Below are 20,691 nucleotides of genomic sequence, written 5' to 3' on the forward strand. Positions count from 1 at the left end.
TATATAATATATTTATATAATAATATATTATACATATTATTTATATAATAATATATTATATATATTCAAATCTATATTTAAATTGTAACTGCTCTTGTGGTAATGTGGTTATGCGTCATGTTTTGCATATATTTGATCCAGGTTCGAATCCAACATTCTACATCTATTTTTTCAGTTTAATTTTAACGAGCTAATTTCGAGTCGAACACGAACACAATGTTCACGAGCCGGTTTCTAACACGAGCCGATTTCGAACACAAACAATTTCGAACAAGCCAAACAACCCAAGCCTGTGCTCGCTCAAGCTCGGCTCGTTTATAGCCCTAGCTGGGAGAATGCTGGCAGCAGGTTGGAGGGAGGACAAAAATAAACGGTTGTTGGGGAAGAGGTGCAGTGCCTGTTGTAGGGTTGGGAAGCGGGTGGACAACAACGGGAAGGGTGAAAGGATAGATAAATATCTCGTCGGGGTCCAGCTACAGCCAAAGTACTACCTGAACCCGTGGAGACGATCACCACCTCGGACGAGCGACAGTCGGAGCACTATCTCAACATCGGATACAGCCCTCGAAGGGGAAAATATCAAGGCTAAAACAAAATTTCAAAAATAAAAAACAAGTCCCTTAACTCTAAGCACACCGCCTCCTATTTATAAAAAATAGTGCTAAGGTACAGTGTACACTATGACATACATTAGTGAACCAATTAGTTAAGCACAAGTAGTTTTGGTTTTATGTTTTATCTTTTAATTAGTTTCAAGAAATTTTCTTTCTAAATACCATGGAGTACTTAAAAATTACATCTTTATCATTATAAATACGTTTAACACCTCTGAAGGAGCAGTAATGATTAACATTACATTTATATCCTATCAAAATAGCACAATTGATTTGATCATGGCCAATACCATGATACATAAGAGCTCACCATCGAACCGATAAACTTCTCATAATTTACCATAGGATTATAAGAGATGAGCTGTCCATAAAAAAAAAAGTTAAAAGCACACTCAAGTCCAGGATTAAGACTCCACAAGACCAGCAACATTAAGAAATAATAACATGTATTTCTTTTATGATCACATTCATCGATTCTTCTTTATATTGGATTTTGCCAATCTTTCTTTTATGTCCAATCTCTTTTCATATAAGTTCAGTCCTTACACATGGCCAACATGTACAATTATGATCTTTGTAATGACTTTTTTTTAAGCTTTATGATGAATTCTATGACGGATCTCCCTCGAATATATCCCTTTTCCAATTCTTCATTTTTCTACAAGATTTAAATCACAAAAGAAAAATCTTCAACTTCATTTCATCCTTGGAAAATAAATACTCTCAAGTCAAATACACCATCGAGTTCCCATAGACAGATTCATACCGGTGGAGAAAGCCCAAACCACAAAAAAACACAAATATTAATATTGAATTTGAAATCGGTAACGACTCTTCAAAACATGAAATAAACGACAAACAAATACAAACATAAGCTAGCGACTTGAAAGTATATCCCAAGGGCGGTGGAGGTTGGCCCAATAGATTTGGAGGCTTGGGGACAACAAGTGTGAAAGTGGGAGAGGGGTCGGCAGTGATTGGAAAGTGAACCGAAGGAGGGAGGCAGCAAGTTAAAGTGGCGGGAAGGTTGGTTGGGCGGCTGAGAGGCAGGTTGGAAGGGGGGGTAGCAAGCTGGGAAGATGGGGCAGCAGCGGGGAAGGCTAGTCAGCACTTTCGGTGGGTGGACAGAGAACTGAGAAGCGCTAGCAACGATGGGAAAAGCCTGAACAACAAGGCAGACTGTTGGAAGTGGGTCGGTTGAGTGCTGCGAGGAATTCTGGACAGGTGTACAACAAGATTGGGTTGTTCAAGAATGACGGTTGAGTGGTGAGATGGAGTATTGGGAGTTGTGACCTTGCTGGGAGAATGCTGGCAGCAGGTTGGAGGGAGGACAAAAATCAACGATTGTTGGGGAAGAGGTGCAGTGGTCTGTTGTAGGGCTGGGAAGTGGGTGGATAACAACATGAAGGGTGAAAGGATAGATAAATATCTTGTCGGGGTCGAGCTACAGCCGAAGTACCACCCGAACCCGTGGAGACGATCACCACCTCGGACGAGCGACAGTCGGAGCACTATCTCAACATCGGATACAGCCCTCGAAGGAAAAAATACCAAGGCTAAAACATGATTTCAGAAATAAAAAACAAGACCCTTAACTCTAAGCAAATCACCTCCTATTTATAAAAAAGCTTGACCTATGTTAGGAAGGATTTCAGATTTTGGAAAGACATTCAAAATAAAAAAAGTTGAATAAAAAGCATTTTAGATTTTTGCAAAGTTTTTTAAAATAAGTAAGGAGAAAAAAAAAGATATTTCAGACTTTAGGAAATGCTTTTAAAATAAACATGGAAAATAAAAAGAGAATTCAAATTTTAGGAAAGAGTTTTAAAATAAAGAAGCAGACTAAAATTAGAATTTCAGGTTTTAGGAAATGATTTAAAATAAAAAAGTGCATAGGAAGGAAAGGTGAGAGAAAGGAAATGTTAGGAAGCAAAGGGAAGAAAGAAAAGGAATGGGGGAGAAAAGTGGAAAGGAAGGAAAAAGGGGACGAGAGAAAGAAAGAAGGGAAAGGAGGGGGTGGTAGCCCCGCTCCCTTGAGGACTAGTCGGTCCTCCCCCGAGTCCCGCATTAGTCTCCCGGGTTTGAAAGAGCTTCGACTTCATCTGTCTAAGCTTCTGGTTCTTTGTGGTCGTTCCTAGATCCCACTGACGACTGCCCTGCGAGCTACCTCTCTATCGATCTGTTTTCGTTTGGTATAATTTAACCTGAAGGTACACATCGCCGTAGGTTCTCCCGAACCAAATTTTGAACAACTAATTCATACGCTTGTTATCTATGCCAAGTTGGGCCTCAGCGGGTTTAAAGGTTTGCAAGAGTGTGGTTTGCAAGAGTATGGTTGATGGGTGAGTCTTATTATCTTTTGGGACTTCCCTCTAACTATTGAATTTTGGAGAACTGATAACTTTTGCTTTGTTTCAATAACAAGAGTTTCACCTTGGCCTTTCGTCTCTTCATGTGGAACACTGGGGGTGAGGGCTGGAAGTGCAACCGCCTGTGATGCTATCAGTTGATCGTTACTAAGACCATCCACCGAAATTATTCTGATATCTTTCGATCTATGTGACCTTTGTATGTCTCGACAATAAGTTCATTTTCTAAGAGAGTAGAATCACGATCTCATTAAAAGTCAAATGTTCCTTTTTGATCACATGGAGGAAAGAGATCGAGTGTATCGACGAATAAGAGAGTTTCCCGGAGGAAGACATCATCGGATAAAAATTCTCATTTGAACTGCTCTTCAGTGTCTGCGTTGTACTTTACCCTAAATTTCAATAGCGTCCTGCTCAGTAAAATAGATTGCTCCCCTCGTTGTGCATTCTGCTTCCACATGTCTGAATCTGTAGCACTTGCAACATTTTCTAGCTGTGACAGACTTGCGGATTAATTTTGCTGGATAGTAGCACCGGGGGAGGGGGTCGCTTGATGATATAATCTATCCTCTTCGGAAGCTAGAATTTGCAACTTTTGGAGGTAGTAAATTGGTAGGAATTGGCGTTGTGTTTCCTGTTTCATCGTCATATTTTCTTATTTTTCCCTATGGCATTCCATATCACGATTGAGGGTAACTTCCCACTGGATTTTCTCTTCAATATCCATAAACTTTTCTTAGAGGCGGCGGAGTTCTCGCCGAATCTCTTCTCGAATAGGCTCGGGCATATTCCTTCTTGGTGGCATAGTTGATGATTTTGGGATATGTGGAAGGAACGAAAGAAAGACATAGAAAGAAGAGAAAAAAATACAAGAAAGAATGAATAAAAAAAATTGGTGTGGTGGATTGGGCAAAGTCAAATGCTAGAAGCCCTAGAATAGGACTGGTGTTGGGCTAGCTTTGATAACAAATGATAGCGGAGAAGAAAGCCCAAACCACAAAAGAAACACAAATATTATTATTGAATTTAAAATAGGTTACAACGATTCTTCAAAACATGAAATAAATGACAACCAAACACAGACAAATCATCATTTCAAAAGGGTATACCAAGGAGAGTGGAGGTTGGCCAATGGATGTGGAGGCTTGGGGACAACAAGTGTGAATGCGGAAGAGGGGCCGTTAGGGGTTGAAAGGTGAACTGGAGAAGGGAGGCAACGGGTTAAGGTGGTGGGAAGGTTTTGTTGGGGGGCTAGGAGGTAGGTTGGAAAGTGGTGTAGCAAGCTGTGAAGGTGGGGCAGCAACAGGGAAGACTTGTCAGCACTTTTGAAGGGTGGCCAGTGAGTGGGTAAGCGTTGGCAGCGATGGCAAAGGCCTGGACAGCAAGGTACACTGCTGGAAGTGGGTCGGCTGAGTGCTAGGAGGAATTTTGGGTAGGTGGACGACAAGATTGGGTTCTTCAGGAAGGAGCGGTTGAGTGTTGGGATGGAGGATGGGGAGTTGCGGCCTTGCTGGTAGAACGCTAGCAATAGGTTGGAGGGAAGACAACATTTGGTTGTTGTTGGGAAAGAAATGTGGTGGCCTATTGTAGGGGTGGGAAGCGGGTGGCCAGCATCAGGAATGGTGGAAGGATAGATAAATATCTTGTCTGAGTCGAGCTACAGCCGAAGCACCACCCGGATCCGTAGAGACGATCACCACCTCAAACGAGGAACAGCCGGGGCACTATCTCAACGTCAGATACAACCCTCAAAGTGGAAAATACAAGGCTAAACCTGATTTCAAATATCAAAAACAAGACCCTTAACTCTATGCACATTACCTCCTACTTATAAAGAGGCTTGACTTATTTTAGGAAGGATTTCAGATTTTGAAAATACTTTCAAAACAAGAAATGAGAATAAAAAGGATTTCAGATTTTTTGAAAGGCTTTTAAATAAGCAAGGAGAATAAAAAGAGATTTCAAATTTCAGGAAAGGTGAGGGGGAGAGAAAGGAAAGGTGAGGAAGGAGTGGGGAGCAAGGAGAGGAAAGAGGGAGAAAGAAAGAAAGTAAGGAAAAAGGGGAGGGAAAAAGAAGAAGAAAAAGGAGGGGGCAACGAGCCCCTCCCTTGAGGACCGACTGGTCCCTCCCAAGCCCAGCATAAAGTGATATCACATAACCAATGTCTAAGATTAAAAGTGTGTTTGGGGAGGCAATGTGGTGGTGGTGCGGTGTCGCACCATAATTTTTCCTGTTTAACAAAATTGTGTTTTGTCTACGTTCTCAAAAAACTGCAGCTGAAAGTTGTTTTTTTCCCACCAATCCTGACTACCTGTGGTGTTGCTAGAAAGCCGCGATCTAACTTTTTCTAAAATAATATTTTTTGTAATAGACACCGTAGCTTTTTGAACATCAGTTTTACTGATACTTCTACCCTAAACCGACCCTAAATCACAAAAGAAGAATCTTCACCTTCATTTACCTACCTATTCCATATATATCAATCTTCTAGGTTTACAGATGTTGACTTTGTTTCCAAGGGAGGCAAAAAAAGAAATCTTTATTATAGGCAGTCCTCGATTAGGGCAACAAAGTTGCTTTTGATGCTAGCAGACATATACGGTGGTGAAGTACTTGCACTACACAAACTATTTACCATGGCCAGAAATGAAAGAGCCAAGCATTTTTATCTCTTTTTGTCACTCTTTGTTCTTCCCTCTCTCTTTTTAATTTACTTCCTTGCATTTCTATGCATCACACAGAGCAGTAATACATTTCTATCTTTTTACGCTCACCTATTTATTCTAATCTAACCCGCTAACCACAAGGAGATGCGATGATTATACAATCAATTCAATTGAGCATCACAAAGATTAGCTCGATCGAAATTAAATTCAAAAATCAATGCTAGATACAGATGAATTTCAATCAGGAGTCACTAGATGTTATTATGCTGGCCTAGGACACATTGAGCCCTTCTTAGCTGACCACTTCATAGAATGAATAAATTTAAAATATTTTAATTTTGATTTTATTTCTTTTAGTAAGCCTGATCGGCAATTTGAATTATAGTTGCATTCATTCTTTCTAAATATAGGCTTATAATGAACAAAGGAATTAGTGTTTATGGTGAATTGAAAATTCCTTGTCTTCAGGGAGGACGCCTGCACTCCCCTTCATCCCTCCACTCTTCTTCTAATTTCTAATAACAAATCGACTTCCTTTCACTGTCAATTTCCTTCTCTTCTTTCTCTTTCATTTCATGTTCATAGTTTCAATTTTTATAGCCATGTCACCAAAGTAGAAATCCCATAAATCAAATTGCAATATAAAGTTATTGGTGTTTAAAGTATTATAAATAAATTAATTAATTAATTAAAACAAAAACACTAACTTAAACCTTCATATCACTCCTAGCAAGCTACTAGGAAAAATGGCAACATTCTTTATTCTAGGTGTAATGACAGCTTGAATAGCCAAGAGAGTGCATCAGAAGGTAACTAGTTTGAGTAACCAACAGAACATTAGAATAAGAAAATAAGAAATTATGACATAAAGAGAGAGGGAGAGAGGCAACAGGTTTATTGACTTAACTGGTTGTGTGGCTCAATAAGATATCAATAAAGGCATACATACACGCAACATAGTGGTTGAGCGTGTAATTTCCCATCATGATATGCGGGTTTGAATCACGCATATTCCAACAAAAAAAAAAATAGGATATTAATAATGAACTCGGTGAGTTGTGTGGCTCGATAGGATGCTCATAATGGACTTGGCACGACAAGATGATGGCTTTTACAAACATAGTGGTTTTAGTGATGTGGAGGCACTGCTGGTGTTGATCTACGACAGCGATCAAAGGATGTAATGTTAATATGAATGATTTTCTCGGGAACAGTCAAGTATTTTACTATGTTATTGTAGCATCACTTACCTCATTGGGTATGTCTCAGACACTTGATTCAAAAAGCATAAAGTAAATTCTGGAATTTTAGAAAACTACAACAGGTAAGAAACCCAAAAGGGAATTTCTGCGTTTCATAAAAATAGTGTGGTTAACTGCTTTACTTTTTAGTGAACCACGCATTTCTCATGACAACCTAGGGATCCATATCATCATCATTATCATCATCACCCAACTTTTCCCTAACTATGTTGGGATCCACTCATTCACAATATCTAACAAAATGCAGAAATTTTAACCTTAACCTTATGTTAGCTAACCCTAAACCAATAGGATTAATTAACCTAAACCTTAAGTTAATTAAGTAAACATAAATCTTAAGTTAGTTAAACCTGAACCAATAGGATTAGTTAACCTAAACTTTAGGTTAGTTAAACCTAAACCAATATAATTGGTTAACCTAAACCTTAGGTTAGTTAAACCTAAACCTTATGTTAGTTAACCTAAATCAATAAGATTAATTAACATAAACCTTAAGTTAGTTAACCCTAAACCAATATGATTAGTTAACCTAAACCTTAGGTTAGTTAAACCAAAAGGATTAGTTAACCTAAACTTTAGGTTAGTTAACCCTAAATCAATAGGATTGGTTAACATAAACCTTAGGTTAATTAACCCTAAACCAATAAGATTAGTTAACCTAAATCATAAATTAGTTAAGGTTAGTTAACCCTAAACCAATATGATTAGTCAACCTAAACCTTAGGTTAGTTAACCCTAAGCCAATAGAATTAGTTAACTTAAACTTTAGGTTAGTTAACCCTAATCCAACCCTAATCATTAGGTAAAAACAAACATAAATCATAGCTTAGTCTTAAGCTAAACCTACCATAAAGCTTAGATTAGAACCTAACTCATAGGTTGAACATAGGAGAATCCTTCAGGTATAACCTTAAACCTAAGTTAAACCTAAACCCCTCAACTTGAACATCAATTAAGAAATAAAATAAAACAAATTGAGATGGGTAGAATTCACATAAAACTCATTAAAACTTAAATTTAAATTAAATTGAACACAACAAGGTTTTAAAGTATGGCTTTGAGGTTAAGTCAGCTTCAAAGTCATCAACCTCACATAAATAATGACAAATGAACAAAAATAACTAAAATAAAACATTTAAAACCCGACAAGAAGATGAAAACAACCTAAAACATTTCAACCCTAAAATTGATAAAGTAACTCAAGGATCAAATAAATCTTAATCACAAAGATCACATAATGCAACTTTAACCCCTTTTGTTCTAGTTTATGAATGTTTCTTGAACGATGCATTATGTGGATGTTGACAAGAATCTTCTAGTCATGGTGTGCAACCACCTCTTGGACTAAGTAAACTAGGGCATCCGGCAACCCGGCACGACGAAGTCATAGAGATCTTGACTGGGTTACCACTAATTAAAAAATTAAAATTTAATAAAAATTTGATAAAACATTATTACTTTATTTGCTCTATTTATTGTTTTAAGTATCTCAATGCATGTTCTTCTACTGTTTTTATCGAACATAGAATGCATGTATTAAGGACAAATAATGAAGAAATAAAAGTTGTTTAGATTAGGAAGAACCTAAAAATCATAATAATAGGGAATTACTTAGTTTAAATGAACTTAGGCTTGACCTAGGTTTGAACCATACATCCACTACCATTTAATTAACTCACTGTAAAATTATGAAGACAAATAAAACTTTTAATAATAAGATCGGAGTACCTGAAGACTTGAAGACACTTCAACCAGAAACTTGGAAGCAGACTTCGTGGGCAGCTCGTTCAAGACCTTACATTAATTTAAATAACAATCATTAGAATTTTGAGACTGTCTTTTATGACATAAAACCTCTCTTTTTGTTAGGCCCCTACATAGTCCCGATATGCAGCATATTCTAACTTATTTTAAGATTTTGAGGTAGTCACTCGACATAAAATCTCTTATCTTTTTAGGTTCTTTTGTGTAAATCATCATTACATAAATCTAAGCACTAATACATAAAACTGGGAAGAGTTAACTTAAATTAATATCATCATAAATTGAGCCAAATATTACGATAATTTGGGGATTACCAAGAACCTATTATGGATATGTAATTTCCCCTACTTTTCTTCTTTTGATTCTTAAAACAAAATCTCACTTTTGAACTAATCCTGATTGAAAATTTCACAATCATGTTCGTTGAAAACCCTTCCTTTTGAATTCAAGAAAATAAAAGATTCCTGATTTTTATCGAGAGTTTTTTTAAGTGATCCGTTCGCTTAAGATGTAATTAACTACAGAGGCTTGCCCTTGGCTTGCCCATATAGAGAACTTAAAAAAACTCATACTTAAAATAAACCTTATTTGACTCTCATATCGAATAGGGGAATCTATCGGTCATCATGCATACTTGCAGATCAAACGAAATTCATTTATTTCTATAATTTATTTAATTGAGAAATAAACAATCACTCGAGAGGAACCACCTCCACTAGTGAAGAATGCACCTCTTCCAAACCAAGTTAACGAATTCAACAAAGTGAAATATAATGTGCTCGCTCACCTAAGGAAACTACCAGCGAAGCTAAGTATTTTTTATGCTCTAATCCTATCGAAAGAGATGAGACACGCACTCGTCGAGGCCCTACTCAACCCCGAAATTTGCTTAGTCCAGTTTACTAGTACATCTTCTGAGGTAGCCTGTTCATTACAAGATCAACCTGAAGTCACTTTTTTCGATGAAGACCTTTTACTTGGGACAGCAGACCACAATAAATTGCTCTACATTTCAGTCAATAGTGGGAAAGCTGTTCTTTCTAGAGTTTTAGTAGACCCAGGAGCTTCATTGAATATAATGAATCTCCGAATATTAGCTTATCTAGATATCGATGCAAAAAAGCTCGATAATAATAAAATGATGTTAAGGGGATTCAATCAGAAAGGAGAAAGAGCTTTTGGATCTATTACTTTGATGTTGAAAGCCGGAGATTTGATAACAACTGCAAAATTTCATATCATCGATTAAGAAACTTCGTTCAATTCTTTACTCGAACGTCCTTGAATTCATGAGTATAATATGGTGTCGTCTTCCTTACATCAGTGTATCAAGTATTATAAAGATGGACGAGAACAATGTATTAAAGGAGATCTTCAACCATTCCAAATTCACAAAGTGGGGATACATGAAGATGCTGCCTACTATGCACCTCCAAGGAGGACCGTCTCTTCCAAAGACGCTACAGTTGATAAAGTAGCACTGCGAAGAAGAAGACACGAGTGAGGGTTCAGTTGACTCTAATTCAACAATTCGTTACTTCTCCTACTCCACAAAGAAGGATGATTCTTTTATTCTACGTATCCGAGATCAAGGTCGGGGACGTAGACAAATAAGAATCAACATGTTGTTTGAACTAGACAATCCAACCATTAAAGCCGACTTGGAAACCAGCTCGGATGATGAAGAGTTTCAAATAAAAAGATAATTATTAATAAAAAGAAGCCTCAGTTTAAAATCCATGTTGAAGAGGAAGAAAAGGATGCATACCAGAAGATGTACAATCGAATCAGTAACTATGTACATGCCATGGCCTTAACTCCAATCAAATCCAATAAGGTTGAGAGCTTAGGGGTTAAGGAAGTGCATACTGAAGGTCTGAAGCCAATCAAGTTTTACCTTGCTACTGCTACTACTTCTTCTTCATATATTGATGTACTCTTTGAATAAAATTTTAATGAATTAATGGAATTATCTTTTGGTTAATTTTTGTCTTATGTTAAGAAGTTAATTCAGCAGGGTTCATTGTTGAGCCATATGCCGATAAGTAAATTAAAACTCTTAGAAAAGCTATGGGATGCCAAAGGCCGTAATTTTAATTCAAAGAACGGCCTTCGGTTCAGAATGATAGGACAATTTGATGATACGATATTTTGCATGGTTGTTACTACGGAGCAATGTATGGATGTTGATGAAGATTATGAAAAGCCACCGATAGAAGATGCTCCCCCTGAGTTCGAGGAAGATATCAAGTCTACTATCGATGAATGAAGGGAAATTAACTTGGGAACAGAGGAAGAGCCTTGACATACCTTCATTAGTTCCTTGCTTAATGAAAATGAGTCTAAGGACTTGATCAAATTTCTCCAAGAATTTAAAGATTGTTTCGCTTGGAGCTATGACGGGATGCTGAGTTTAGCACCAGAAATCGCAGTCCACAGACTTAGGTTTGATTCAAGTATCCCCCATGTGAAGCAAACACCTCATAGAATGAGGGCGAAAATTGAACAGCATGTTATTGTAGAAGCTAAGAAGTTAATAGACGCTAACTTTGTGAGAGAAGAGCAGTACCCCACATGATTAGCAAATGTTTTTCCAGTCAAGAAGAAGAATAGACAAATTCGAATCTGCGTTGATTTCAGAGATTTGAATGAGGCATGTCTAAAAGATGAATTCCCCCTATCAATACCAGAGTTAATGATGGACATCGCCTCATCTCATGAAATTTTCTCCTTCATGGATGGCTCCTCTGGGTACAATCAGATAAAGATGGCACCCGATGATGCTTCGTTAACAACTTTTAGAACGTCAATTGGAATCTTCTGCTACACAGCGATGTTTTCTGGTCTGAAGAACACAAGAACAACATACCAGAGAGCGATGAAAAAAATATTTGACGATCTCATCCATAAACAAGTAGAATGTTATGTGAATGACCTGATTATTAAAAATGAAGACAAGAACAATCATTTGTATGATTTGAGGATTGTGTTTAATCGGTTATGACAATATAATCTCAAGATAAATCCTTTAAAGTGCGCCTTCGGCGTTACCTCCAAGAAATTTCTAGGATTTGTGTTCGTCACCGGAGAATCGAAATCCATCCAGATAAGATAAAAGCTACCTTAGAAATGCAATCTCCAAAAACTTTAAAACAACTATGATCCCTACAAGGAAAGTTGACATATCTAAGACGGTTTATATCTAATCTGTCGGGAAGGTGTAAACCTTTTTTCTGCGATGATCAAGAAAGATGTCAAATTCATTTGGGACGAAACTTGTCAACGTGCATTTGAAAATATCAAACAATATTTAATGACGCATCTAGTTTTAGCAACCACTAGTCCAAGTCGACCTTTAATACTTTACACCGCGGCATTAGACGACCCCCTCGGAGCCTTGCTAGTACAAGTTAATGATATGGAAAAAGAAAATACTCTTTATTATTTAAGAAGACGTCTAATACCAGCACAAGTAAACTATCTTCCAATTGAAAAGCATTGTCTAGCTTTAATCTTTGCAACTCAGAAGCTAAGACATTAAATGCTTTCACATAAGGTCAGTTTAATTTCAAGAGTTAAACATTTGCAATACTTAATGACTCGACCAACGCTATCAGACAGATTAGCTAGATGGTCGATGATATTGTTGCAATTCGATAAAACTTTGTGCCCCTTTTTGATATCAAAGAGCAGATACTAGCAGACTTCCTGGCAGCACACTCACTTCTAGCTGGGTCCCCTCTCAACGACGATTTATCAGAGGAGCAAGTGCTGGATATAGAGCCTCCCAATGAGTAGCTCAGAATTCGATCAAATGTGATATGCATTGGATAGGTGTAAGGTGTAAGTTGCTTTTTATTTTATTCAATAAATTATAACTAAACTTCAAAATTACATAATTTTTTGTAGAAAACTCAAAAAAATAAACCGAAAGATGTTATAATTCAGAAAAATGAGGATAATTTTTCAAAGCTAAAATCACGATTTTTCATCAAGAAAATATTTTTAAATTAAGTTTTGAAGTTCTGAAGTATTTAAATCATAAAAATTAAAATATAAATGGGAAAAATGTGAAATTTGGCAGAGATATTAATTAGCTTGGGAACAATTTTCTCTGATTTTTTCAAGTCATTTTGATTCCTCTGTAGGGATATTTCTTTTTTTAAGTGAAATAGGTCATTTTAAATAATTAAGAAAAATAAGACATGTGAAATTTCCAAATCCCCTTGATTTTGTTCTTAATTTTAAACAGATCTTAGAAACCTAAAAATCATATATAAAACCATTTTAATAATCATAATTTACTAAATAGAAGAGTATGTTTGAGTTATGTTAGGTTAGCCTAGCCCGAGTTTGAGATATGTGACAACAATCTTGTGGTCCTAGTGGGCAGCCACATCTCGGACTAAGTAAACCAAGACATTCGGCAACCCGGGCCGACGAAGTCATAGACATCTTGACATAGACATCTTGACTGGGTCATAGACATCTTGACTGGGTTACTACTAATTAAATAATTAAAATTTAATAAAAATTTGATAAAACATTGTTTCATTATTTGCTCTATTTATTGTTTTATGTGTCTCAATGCATGTTCTTTTACTGTTTTTATAAAACATAAAATGCACGTGTTAAGAACAAATTATAAAAGAATAAATGTTGTTTAGATTAAGGAGAACTTATAAATCATAACACTAGGGAATTACTTAGCTTAAGTGAACTTAGTCTTTGTCTAGGTTTGAACTAAACCTCCACTACCCTTTAATTAATTCAATGTAAAATTATCGAAACAAATAAAACTTTTAATAATAAGATCGAAGTACCTGAAGACTTGAAGACACTTCAACAAGGAACTTGGAGAAGACTTCGTGGGTAGCTCGTTCAAGACCTTCCTTTAGTTTAAATAATAATCTTTAGGATTCCGATGTTGTCTTTTATAACATAAAATCTCTCTTTTTGTTAGGCCTCTGCATAGTCCCGATATACAGCATGTCCTAACTTGTTTTAGGATTCTGAGGTAGTCATTCGACATAAAACCTCTTATCTTTCTAGGTTTTTTATGTAAATCATCATTACACAAATCTAAGCCCTAATTAATAAAAAAATCTAAGACAAATCTAAGCCCTAATTAATAAAACTGACAAGAGTTAACTTAAATTAATATCATCATAAATTGAGTCAAACATTAGAATAGTTTGAGGGATTACCAAAAACCTATTCTGGATCTTTAATTTCCCCTATTTTTTTTCATTTGATTCTTAAAACAAAATCTTTCACCTATAAAATCAATTCCTGTTGAAAATTTCACAATCATGTTCGTTGAAAACTCCTTTTGAATTCAAGAAAAGAAAAGATTCCTGATTTTTATCGAGAGTTTTCTTAAGTGATTCGTTCGCTTAAGATGTAATTAACTACAGGGGTTTGCCCTTATAGAGAACTTAAAAAATCCAGACTTAAAATAAACCCTATTTGACTCTTATATCGAATAGGGGAATATGTCGGTTATCATGCAAACTTGCAGATCAAACGAGTCATTTATTTCTATAGTTTATTTAATTGAGCTTATTATCAAGTAATATATTACCTTTCAGAGTGGTACGTTACCCGTGGTTAGCTCGATTATTCAAACTGTAGGAATCAATGGGATCAGTTTGACCTCATTTTCTTCAAATTAATTCTTCAAATTAAAATACGACCTCATTTTCTTCAAATTAAAATACCTAATTTTTAAATACTATATTACACTAAATTAAACCGCATCCAACCATATGGCGATCGACAGGACCTTTTAAAGCTAAACTTTTAAGGTACTATTTGAAGTTGCATAGTTGCACTAGCCATTTAGTAATCAAATGGAAAATTAAATAAATGATTTGATTAAAGCATAAAGGAAAATTACCCTTTTTTTATAAACAAATAGAATAAAATTGACAGGTAGTTGATGAGATTAATCAACTTACCAGTCACAAATAGTCTTTTAGTTTTTACATCTGGGGGGCTTGCTTCTGAAAGATCTTGTGTACCACTTGATTTCAGTGGTCCATTGCTCCCTGTAGATTTATAAAATTACATTACCATTAATATAGCTAAAGAACCAATCAGCACCATGCAGAAGGAAAGTATGATAAGTGCCCGTATGACAACTGCTTGAATAATGGAGTTTAAAAAAATTACTGATCAGTATGTTTATTTAGAAAACAATTAAATGCCCGGATAGGCCGGGAAGCTTATGTGTCACCCATACAATTTCAGACATAATTTATCATGTAAGTGTTGTGAGTCAATTTATGCATAATATTAAATAAATGCATCTATTGGCAGCATGAAAAAATTTTAAATAACACGAAACAATAATGGGAAAATAAATAATATTCAAAAGAAATAAATTCTCGGCTTAAAAGTATACGCATATGCTGATAGAGTAGGATCTCTCACAGATATAAGGTCAAATATTAGTTTCTGCACTTTTCCGGGCAAGAATCTAATTACTTCGAGAAGCAAGAAACAATGAACATTAGTCAGTTCTAGAAGTGAAACTGAATTTAGGATAACAACCCAAGGGATCTGTGAACTATTGTGAATAAAAATTGATGCAGAACATGAGCTCATTTTAGAGCAAAATGATAAAAGACAAGTATTTGAACATTTTGGAGTATTGGATTTCAATTCTAATGTTGGATGAATGCCTACTTCACATGATAAAATCATGAATTTTTTTTTATGCTAAACATCACGGTGATTTGCAAGGATCCCTAACAACATTAAAGGCTCAAGCTAAAGAAGTGCAAGGAGTAAAACATAGAGGCCCACAAAGAGCATGCACACATCACAAATCAAAGCCCAAGGCAATTCCAAAAACAAAGATACGTAATTGACCAATGCCTATTACACGCCCATGTTTAAATGATGTGATTTTAATTTTTGAGATATCCCTCTATATTAATACTTTTAATTTTAAATTCAAGCATTTATGTATTCATTCTTTCCATATGTTGTAAGTTGTAAATAATCTAAAGGAAAAGTTCATAACTTCTTACCCGCAAAACTAACTGGCCTAAAACCTCCTCCATTAGTTGGCTAACATCCCAAGGTTCCGATATAGAGGTCCTCACCCATTTCTACTAATGAAAACTTGGTTATCCACTGCCAACAAACCTAGCCCAAAAATTTATTCAGAAATTATGAACTAGTTGATCTCCTTTTTCCTAGCCTTCCATATCTAACCTCTCGCCTCAGTATTACTTTCTTACCCATCATCTACCTCGCAAAGGAATCTTGAAGGTTCCAATTGTGCCCCTCCGCTCTCATAAAAAACTATAGTGTGACTTAGGAATAAAATAGAAAATACAATGAAATCATACAATAACAACAAATTAGTAATCAGCATAGTGCACAATGTAATCCACTATGACTGAATCAAATACATAAAATCAATCGACGCTTCATAAAAGAATATTGTAGAAGTGAATTGATATATATCACATATGTCCAAACATAAAAATAATTGGTTGATATCTTGATCAAAGGACTAGCAAGCTCTACATTTCATAATAAACCACCAAGTTAGACATTATGATGCAGCTTAAGGAGTGCTAGAGGTTCTAAAGACCAGCTTAGCAACATGTGGGTTGCAAAGCTGACCGTCCATCATTGTGAATAAGGTGGAAATCAGTGGATCGCTGCAAGGGTTTAAAATCTCCTGAGATTTCCAAAGAAATAAATATGTGCAAATTCTAGAATAATGTTATAAATTCAATTGAGATTATTATTCTTCATAATAGATGCTACAAAAAGTGACCTAGGAACATGTTGTATAAATAGATTTGCAAGATGAGAGGAAATACACACAAAATTCATATTAATTCTCCTCTCTTCATAAATAATAAAAGATAACAAATGGCATAGACAATTTCACCTACTTCCACACCAAACACTCCCTTAATATTGCTTTACTAATCAAAATATCTAGAAGATGAACACATTGGTGCTAACGTGATCAAGCTCCAAAACCCTAAGGGCCATCAAGGGAAAGCAATAAACAATAGTTAAATAAGTTGACCTGCTAACAAATGGCATAAACAATTTCACCTACTTCCACACCAAACACTCCCTTAATATAGCTTTACTAATCAAAATATCTAGAAGAAGAGCACATCGGTGCTAACGTGATCAAGCTCCAAAACCCTAAGGGCCATCAAGGGAAAGCAGTAAACAATTGTTAAATAAGTTGACCTGCTCAAACAATTTACACCTTCCAACATGAATAATACTCAAATCCTGTAATTAATCACAGCTTAATCAAGAAAAAGTCCAGTTGTAGCTCAGCAAACCTTTGTAATTTTTGTATTCTGACCCGAAACTGAGATCGGGTCTTACAGACAATACACCCGGCACATCTGCATCACAAATTAACTTTCATTATATAATTGGGGCATTTGAATACAAACCACCCAACTTCTATGTATATACACTTTGTCAATTTATACCATTTATCACATCAAAAATACAGACATTTTAACTTTTAAAAAGTGAAATACACTTTTTCATGCAAGGTAAGTTGGCATGTAGTAAAATTTTAAGTTTAGGTGTTAGATGTGTAAATATATAAGAATTGAGTGGTATGTATTTAAATACATAAGAGGTTACATGCAAAAAACACACTAACCACTCAATTCCTTTGCACATTCCTCATCAATATGGCAACAAAATCCAAGGTCAGTCTCCCATGAAATATGATATATACTCGCTTCAGCATCTTTGTCGCTACATAAGTAGATAAGAAAACTCTCAGAACAAAGAAACACATAAAGAAACAGATAGAAAATATGTAGAACATGTCTAAAAAATCTCAATTCTTACTTCCTCAAAACCTTGGTTAGTATCCGAGCATAATAGTCGACCATCTGCGCCTTTGTGACTGTTTCAACCCCAGGCTTCTCAATCCTAACAAGCCAATACTCATAATCTTTAGAAGGAGAAAACTTTGGAGGATTGAAATCAGATTTTGAGTGATCAACTGGCAAAAGGTTCAAACGGCTATAATCTCTCCTCTCAGATTCTGGACTATTGTCAGGTCTAACAGATAAAACTCCAGGAATACCTGTGCAAAAAAAACTATAGTTTTTTTATTGTAGTTCTAGCTAACAAAAATGATGAACATGTGAGAGAAAATTTTGAGAAAATCTCAGGAGTTTAAGGGAGACACAAAGTCTGTAAACAGGTCGGGCTTTCAAAGAATGAATTTGTTTCATAGATCAAGATCAAGTTACATTGAATTTGTTCAAGGAGCTCCCAAAATGAGGGTAAGAAGAAGCAATATATGCAAAGATTGCCGAATTTGCATGCTTTGTACAATAAAACAAAATATGAAAAACTAAAGCAGTAAAATTGGGAAACGAAAATGATTATGCTTCTAAGGTAATAATATATTGCAAGTTAAAACCACAGTTAGATGCTCTGAGAGATTTAAATGACTGCTGACAAAATAATTGGCTACGATATTTTAAATAATCGTTCAGCCATGCAAAATGTCCAGGATTTACAGAAAATTACATTTGTTCAAATATTTCCCATTCACAATCTCTGGTACATCATGAAGATTACTACATTAGCCATGCTTATCCAAGAAAAACCTTTATAATCTACAAAAAGAAAGGAAACATCTAAAAATTTCAAAAGCAGAGTTATGCCAAATGGTCAAGTAAAGCATAAATTATCATCAAACTCACGGGCAAGTTCACGAGATGACTCCTCATCAATGTCACAGCAGAACCCAAAGCTGGACTCCCAGGATGCGTCGTAGATGCACATTTGAGCATCTCTCTCACTGCACGCCAATTTAACACAAAACATAAAAACATAAATAAAATATCACAACCCCGGCTGTGTTGAACAAATGTAGATATCCATGCCTGCCGACAACCCTCGCTAAGGTCTCGACATAGTAGTCAATAACCTCCGACTTCGAGGAAGCTGAGATCGGAGGGTTCTCCATGAGCACAATCCATTGGGTGGTTGAAGGCGCTGAGGGTTTCGGTGGCTGAGAGAGAAGCGAGTGCGATGCAGAGGAATAGGAGGCTCGGGTCGTAAGGCGAGGTAAACAATAGGGAGAAAGGCGGCGGGTTTTGATAAGGGAGACGGCGGTTCTGGCTTCCGGTAGGAGGAGGGTGGCGTGACGGTAAGGTTCGGGCGTGGAGAGTGTGAGAGGGCGGAGGAGCTCCATAGCCGCCGCCGGGACTGAGAGCCTATTCTAATCCCATGTTATTATTATATAAATAAATAAATTTTAATATATATAATTTAAATTACTGAGAGAGCACAAATGAATAACAAAAATTATCTATTTATTCATAAAATAATTTTTCTATTTATATGATTTTACTTTGTCATTATTTTAAAGTAGGTTGTGCATATTTTTTCTTTTATATGCACGAGTCTATTATTCAGCTATTCTCACACTCGATCGACTGAAATTAATTAGCTTCGGGTCAGTTAGTATGCTGTGTTTGATCTAATTTGATTATGTTACATTTTTTTATGTACACCGATCTTTCATTGAAAACTTGAGAAGAATTAATATAATATAAAAGATATAAATTATGATGGGTTACTCATATGAGGTGAATATTAAAATCCACACGCATTAATATAGATTACTATTAGTCGGAAAGTATAGCACTTAAGGTAGGCCCTCGCTAATAAGGGGAAAAAATACTACAAGAAAATAACAAAACATTGCATAGTTTATATGCTATACATTTTGATGAGTTTTCCTCTTGTTTAAATTCATGAGAAAATTGAGGCAATTTAATTTTCTCAATTTCTTTGCCATGAATAAATAGTTATTTGACTAAATATTCATCAAATTTTGATGTTCTTTTTTTGTGACAAATTTTATATATATATTTTTTTTGTCTAATGCTTGTAATATTTAGTGTGATGGGCAATGCATATGATTGAAGGAAAGTGTTGAAATGATTTGCAAATTTCTAACTACTTTTTGGCAAAAAAATAAAATAAAATAAAAACACCTTAAAAAAGCCACCAAATGTTCCCTTTGGAGGATATATTGAAAATTTAACAAAATTAATTTATTTGCATTTTCTTATTGAACTAAAGGCATTTATAGTGCTATGTTTTTATAAATGGGTTATATTTCATAAAAAATGTGGACAAAATGTGGTCAAGGGGTGAGTATTTCAAGCTCTAAAGGATATTTTTTGGCTTATAAGATTATATTCCCTGGATAAATTTAATGAAGATTACATCACATTCCTTGTTCTTTGAGTTCCTCTAAGAACACCAACTTTACTATTGGAAACCCCTTAACTAAAATATTTGTTTATGAAATAGATAGTTCAAACTTTTTTATGATTGACCTTATATGTAGCTCTCTATTTAAAGTTCTTCTAAGAAGTTGCACTCAACTTGCACGCCGACTTCGTTTTCCACACGGATCTTATAGAATTCATTGGATCTATCAAATTAATATTGAAGATTTAGTTGAATTTTTATTCATTCTATTGGTTGAATTTTTTTATGTAGCTATAGTGATAAGGGCTCTATCATCAATGATAGAGTGCATGGTTTTGTATGTCAATTTAATGAATAAAAATTATTCCAACCAAGTGTTGCTTAAGGTAGCCAACATTCTCATTATCTGGATAATGATGATTTTGTTTGTTGATTTGGCCTATTCATGGGTTTAGAGTCGATCATTTAAGATATCGTAAGGATTTGATCAAAATATATATGATTAACATTGCTAATAACTTCATTTTCTACCTAATATGTAAAATAGTTGACCCAATGAAAATAATAACCCCTTTTAACAATCCTTGATTGGTATATAAGCAATAAATTCCACCACATATTGTGGGTAGGTGATTGAATGGAACTCTTAAAGTGGTTGGTGGAGGATAGGAAATTGCATGGAATGTTAACCACCTTACAGGAACTTTAACAATATCTTTCTTCATGGTTAGCCCAGATAGAACTTGATGAATTGCTTTCTTT

At 35.4% G+C, this 20,691-nt stretch overlaps 1 protein-coding gene across 1 annotated transcript in view; it reads right to left on the reverse strand.

The window, feature by feature from the left end:
• The window catches only part of LOC110019782, a 21,582-nt gene extending 2,658 nt beyond the window's left edge, over positions 1-18,924 (reverse strand). Inside the window, exons 1-6 of the mRNA XM_020717609.1 lie at positions 18,588-18,924; positions 18,405-18,502; positions 17,536-17,776; positions 17,342-17,439; positions 17,007-17,072; positions 14,637-14,726 (exon numbers count right to left, since the gene is read on the reverse strand). Of these exons, the coding sequence (XP_020573268.1) occupies positions 14,637-14,726; positions 17,007-17,072; positions 17,342-17,439; positions 17,536-17,776; positions 18,405-18,502; positions 18,588-18,898 (904 nt within the window). The 5' untranslated portion in view covers positions 18,899-18,924. The remainder of the gene's footprint in view (positions 1-14,636; positions 14,727-17,006; positions 17,073-17,341; positions 17,440-17,535; positions 17,777-18,404; positions 18,503-18,587) is intronic.
• Between the last annotated feature and the right edge of the window lie 1,767 nt (positions 18,925-20,691).

This window comes from Phalaenopsis equestris, unplaced genomic scaffold (assembly GCF_001263595.1).
Source record: "Phalaenopsis equestris unplaced genomic scaffold, ASM126359v1 Scaffold000078, whole genome shotgun sequence".
NCBI lineage: Eukaryota > Viridiplantae > Streptophyta > Magnoliopsida > Asparagales > Orchidaceae > Phalaenopsis > Phalaenopsis equestris.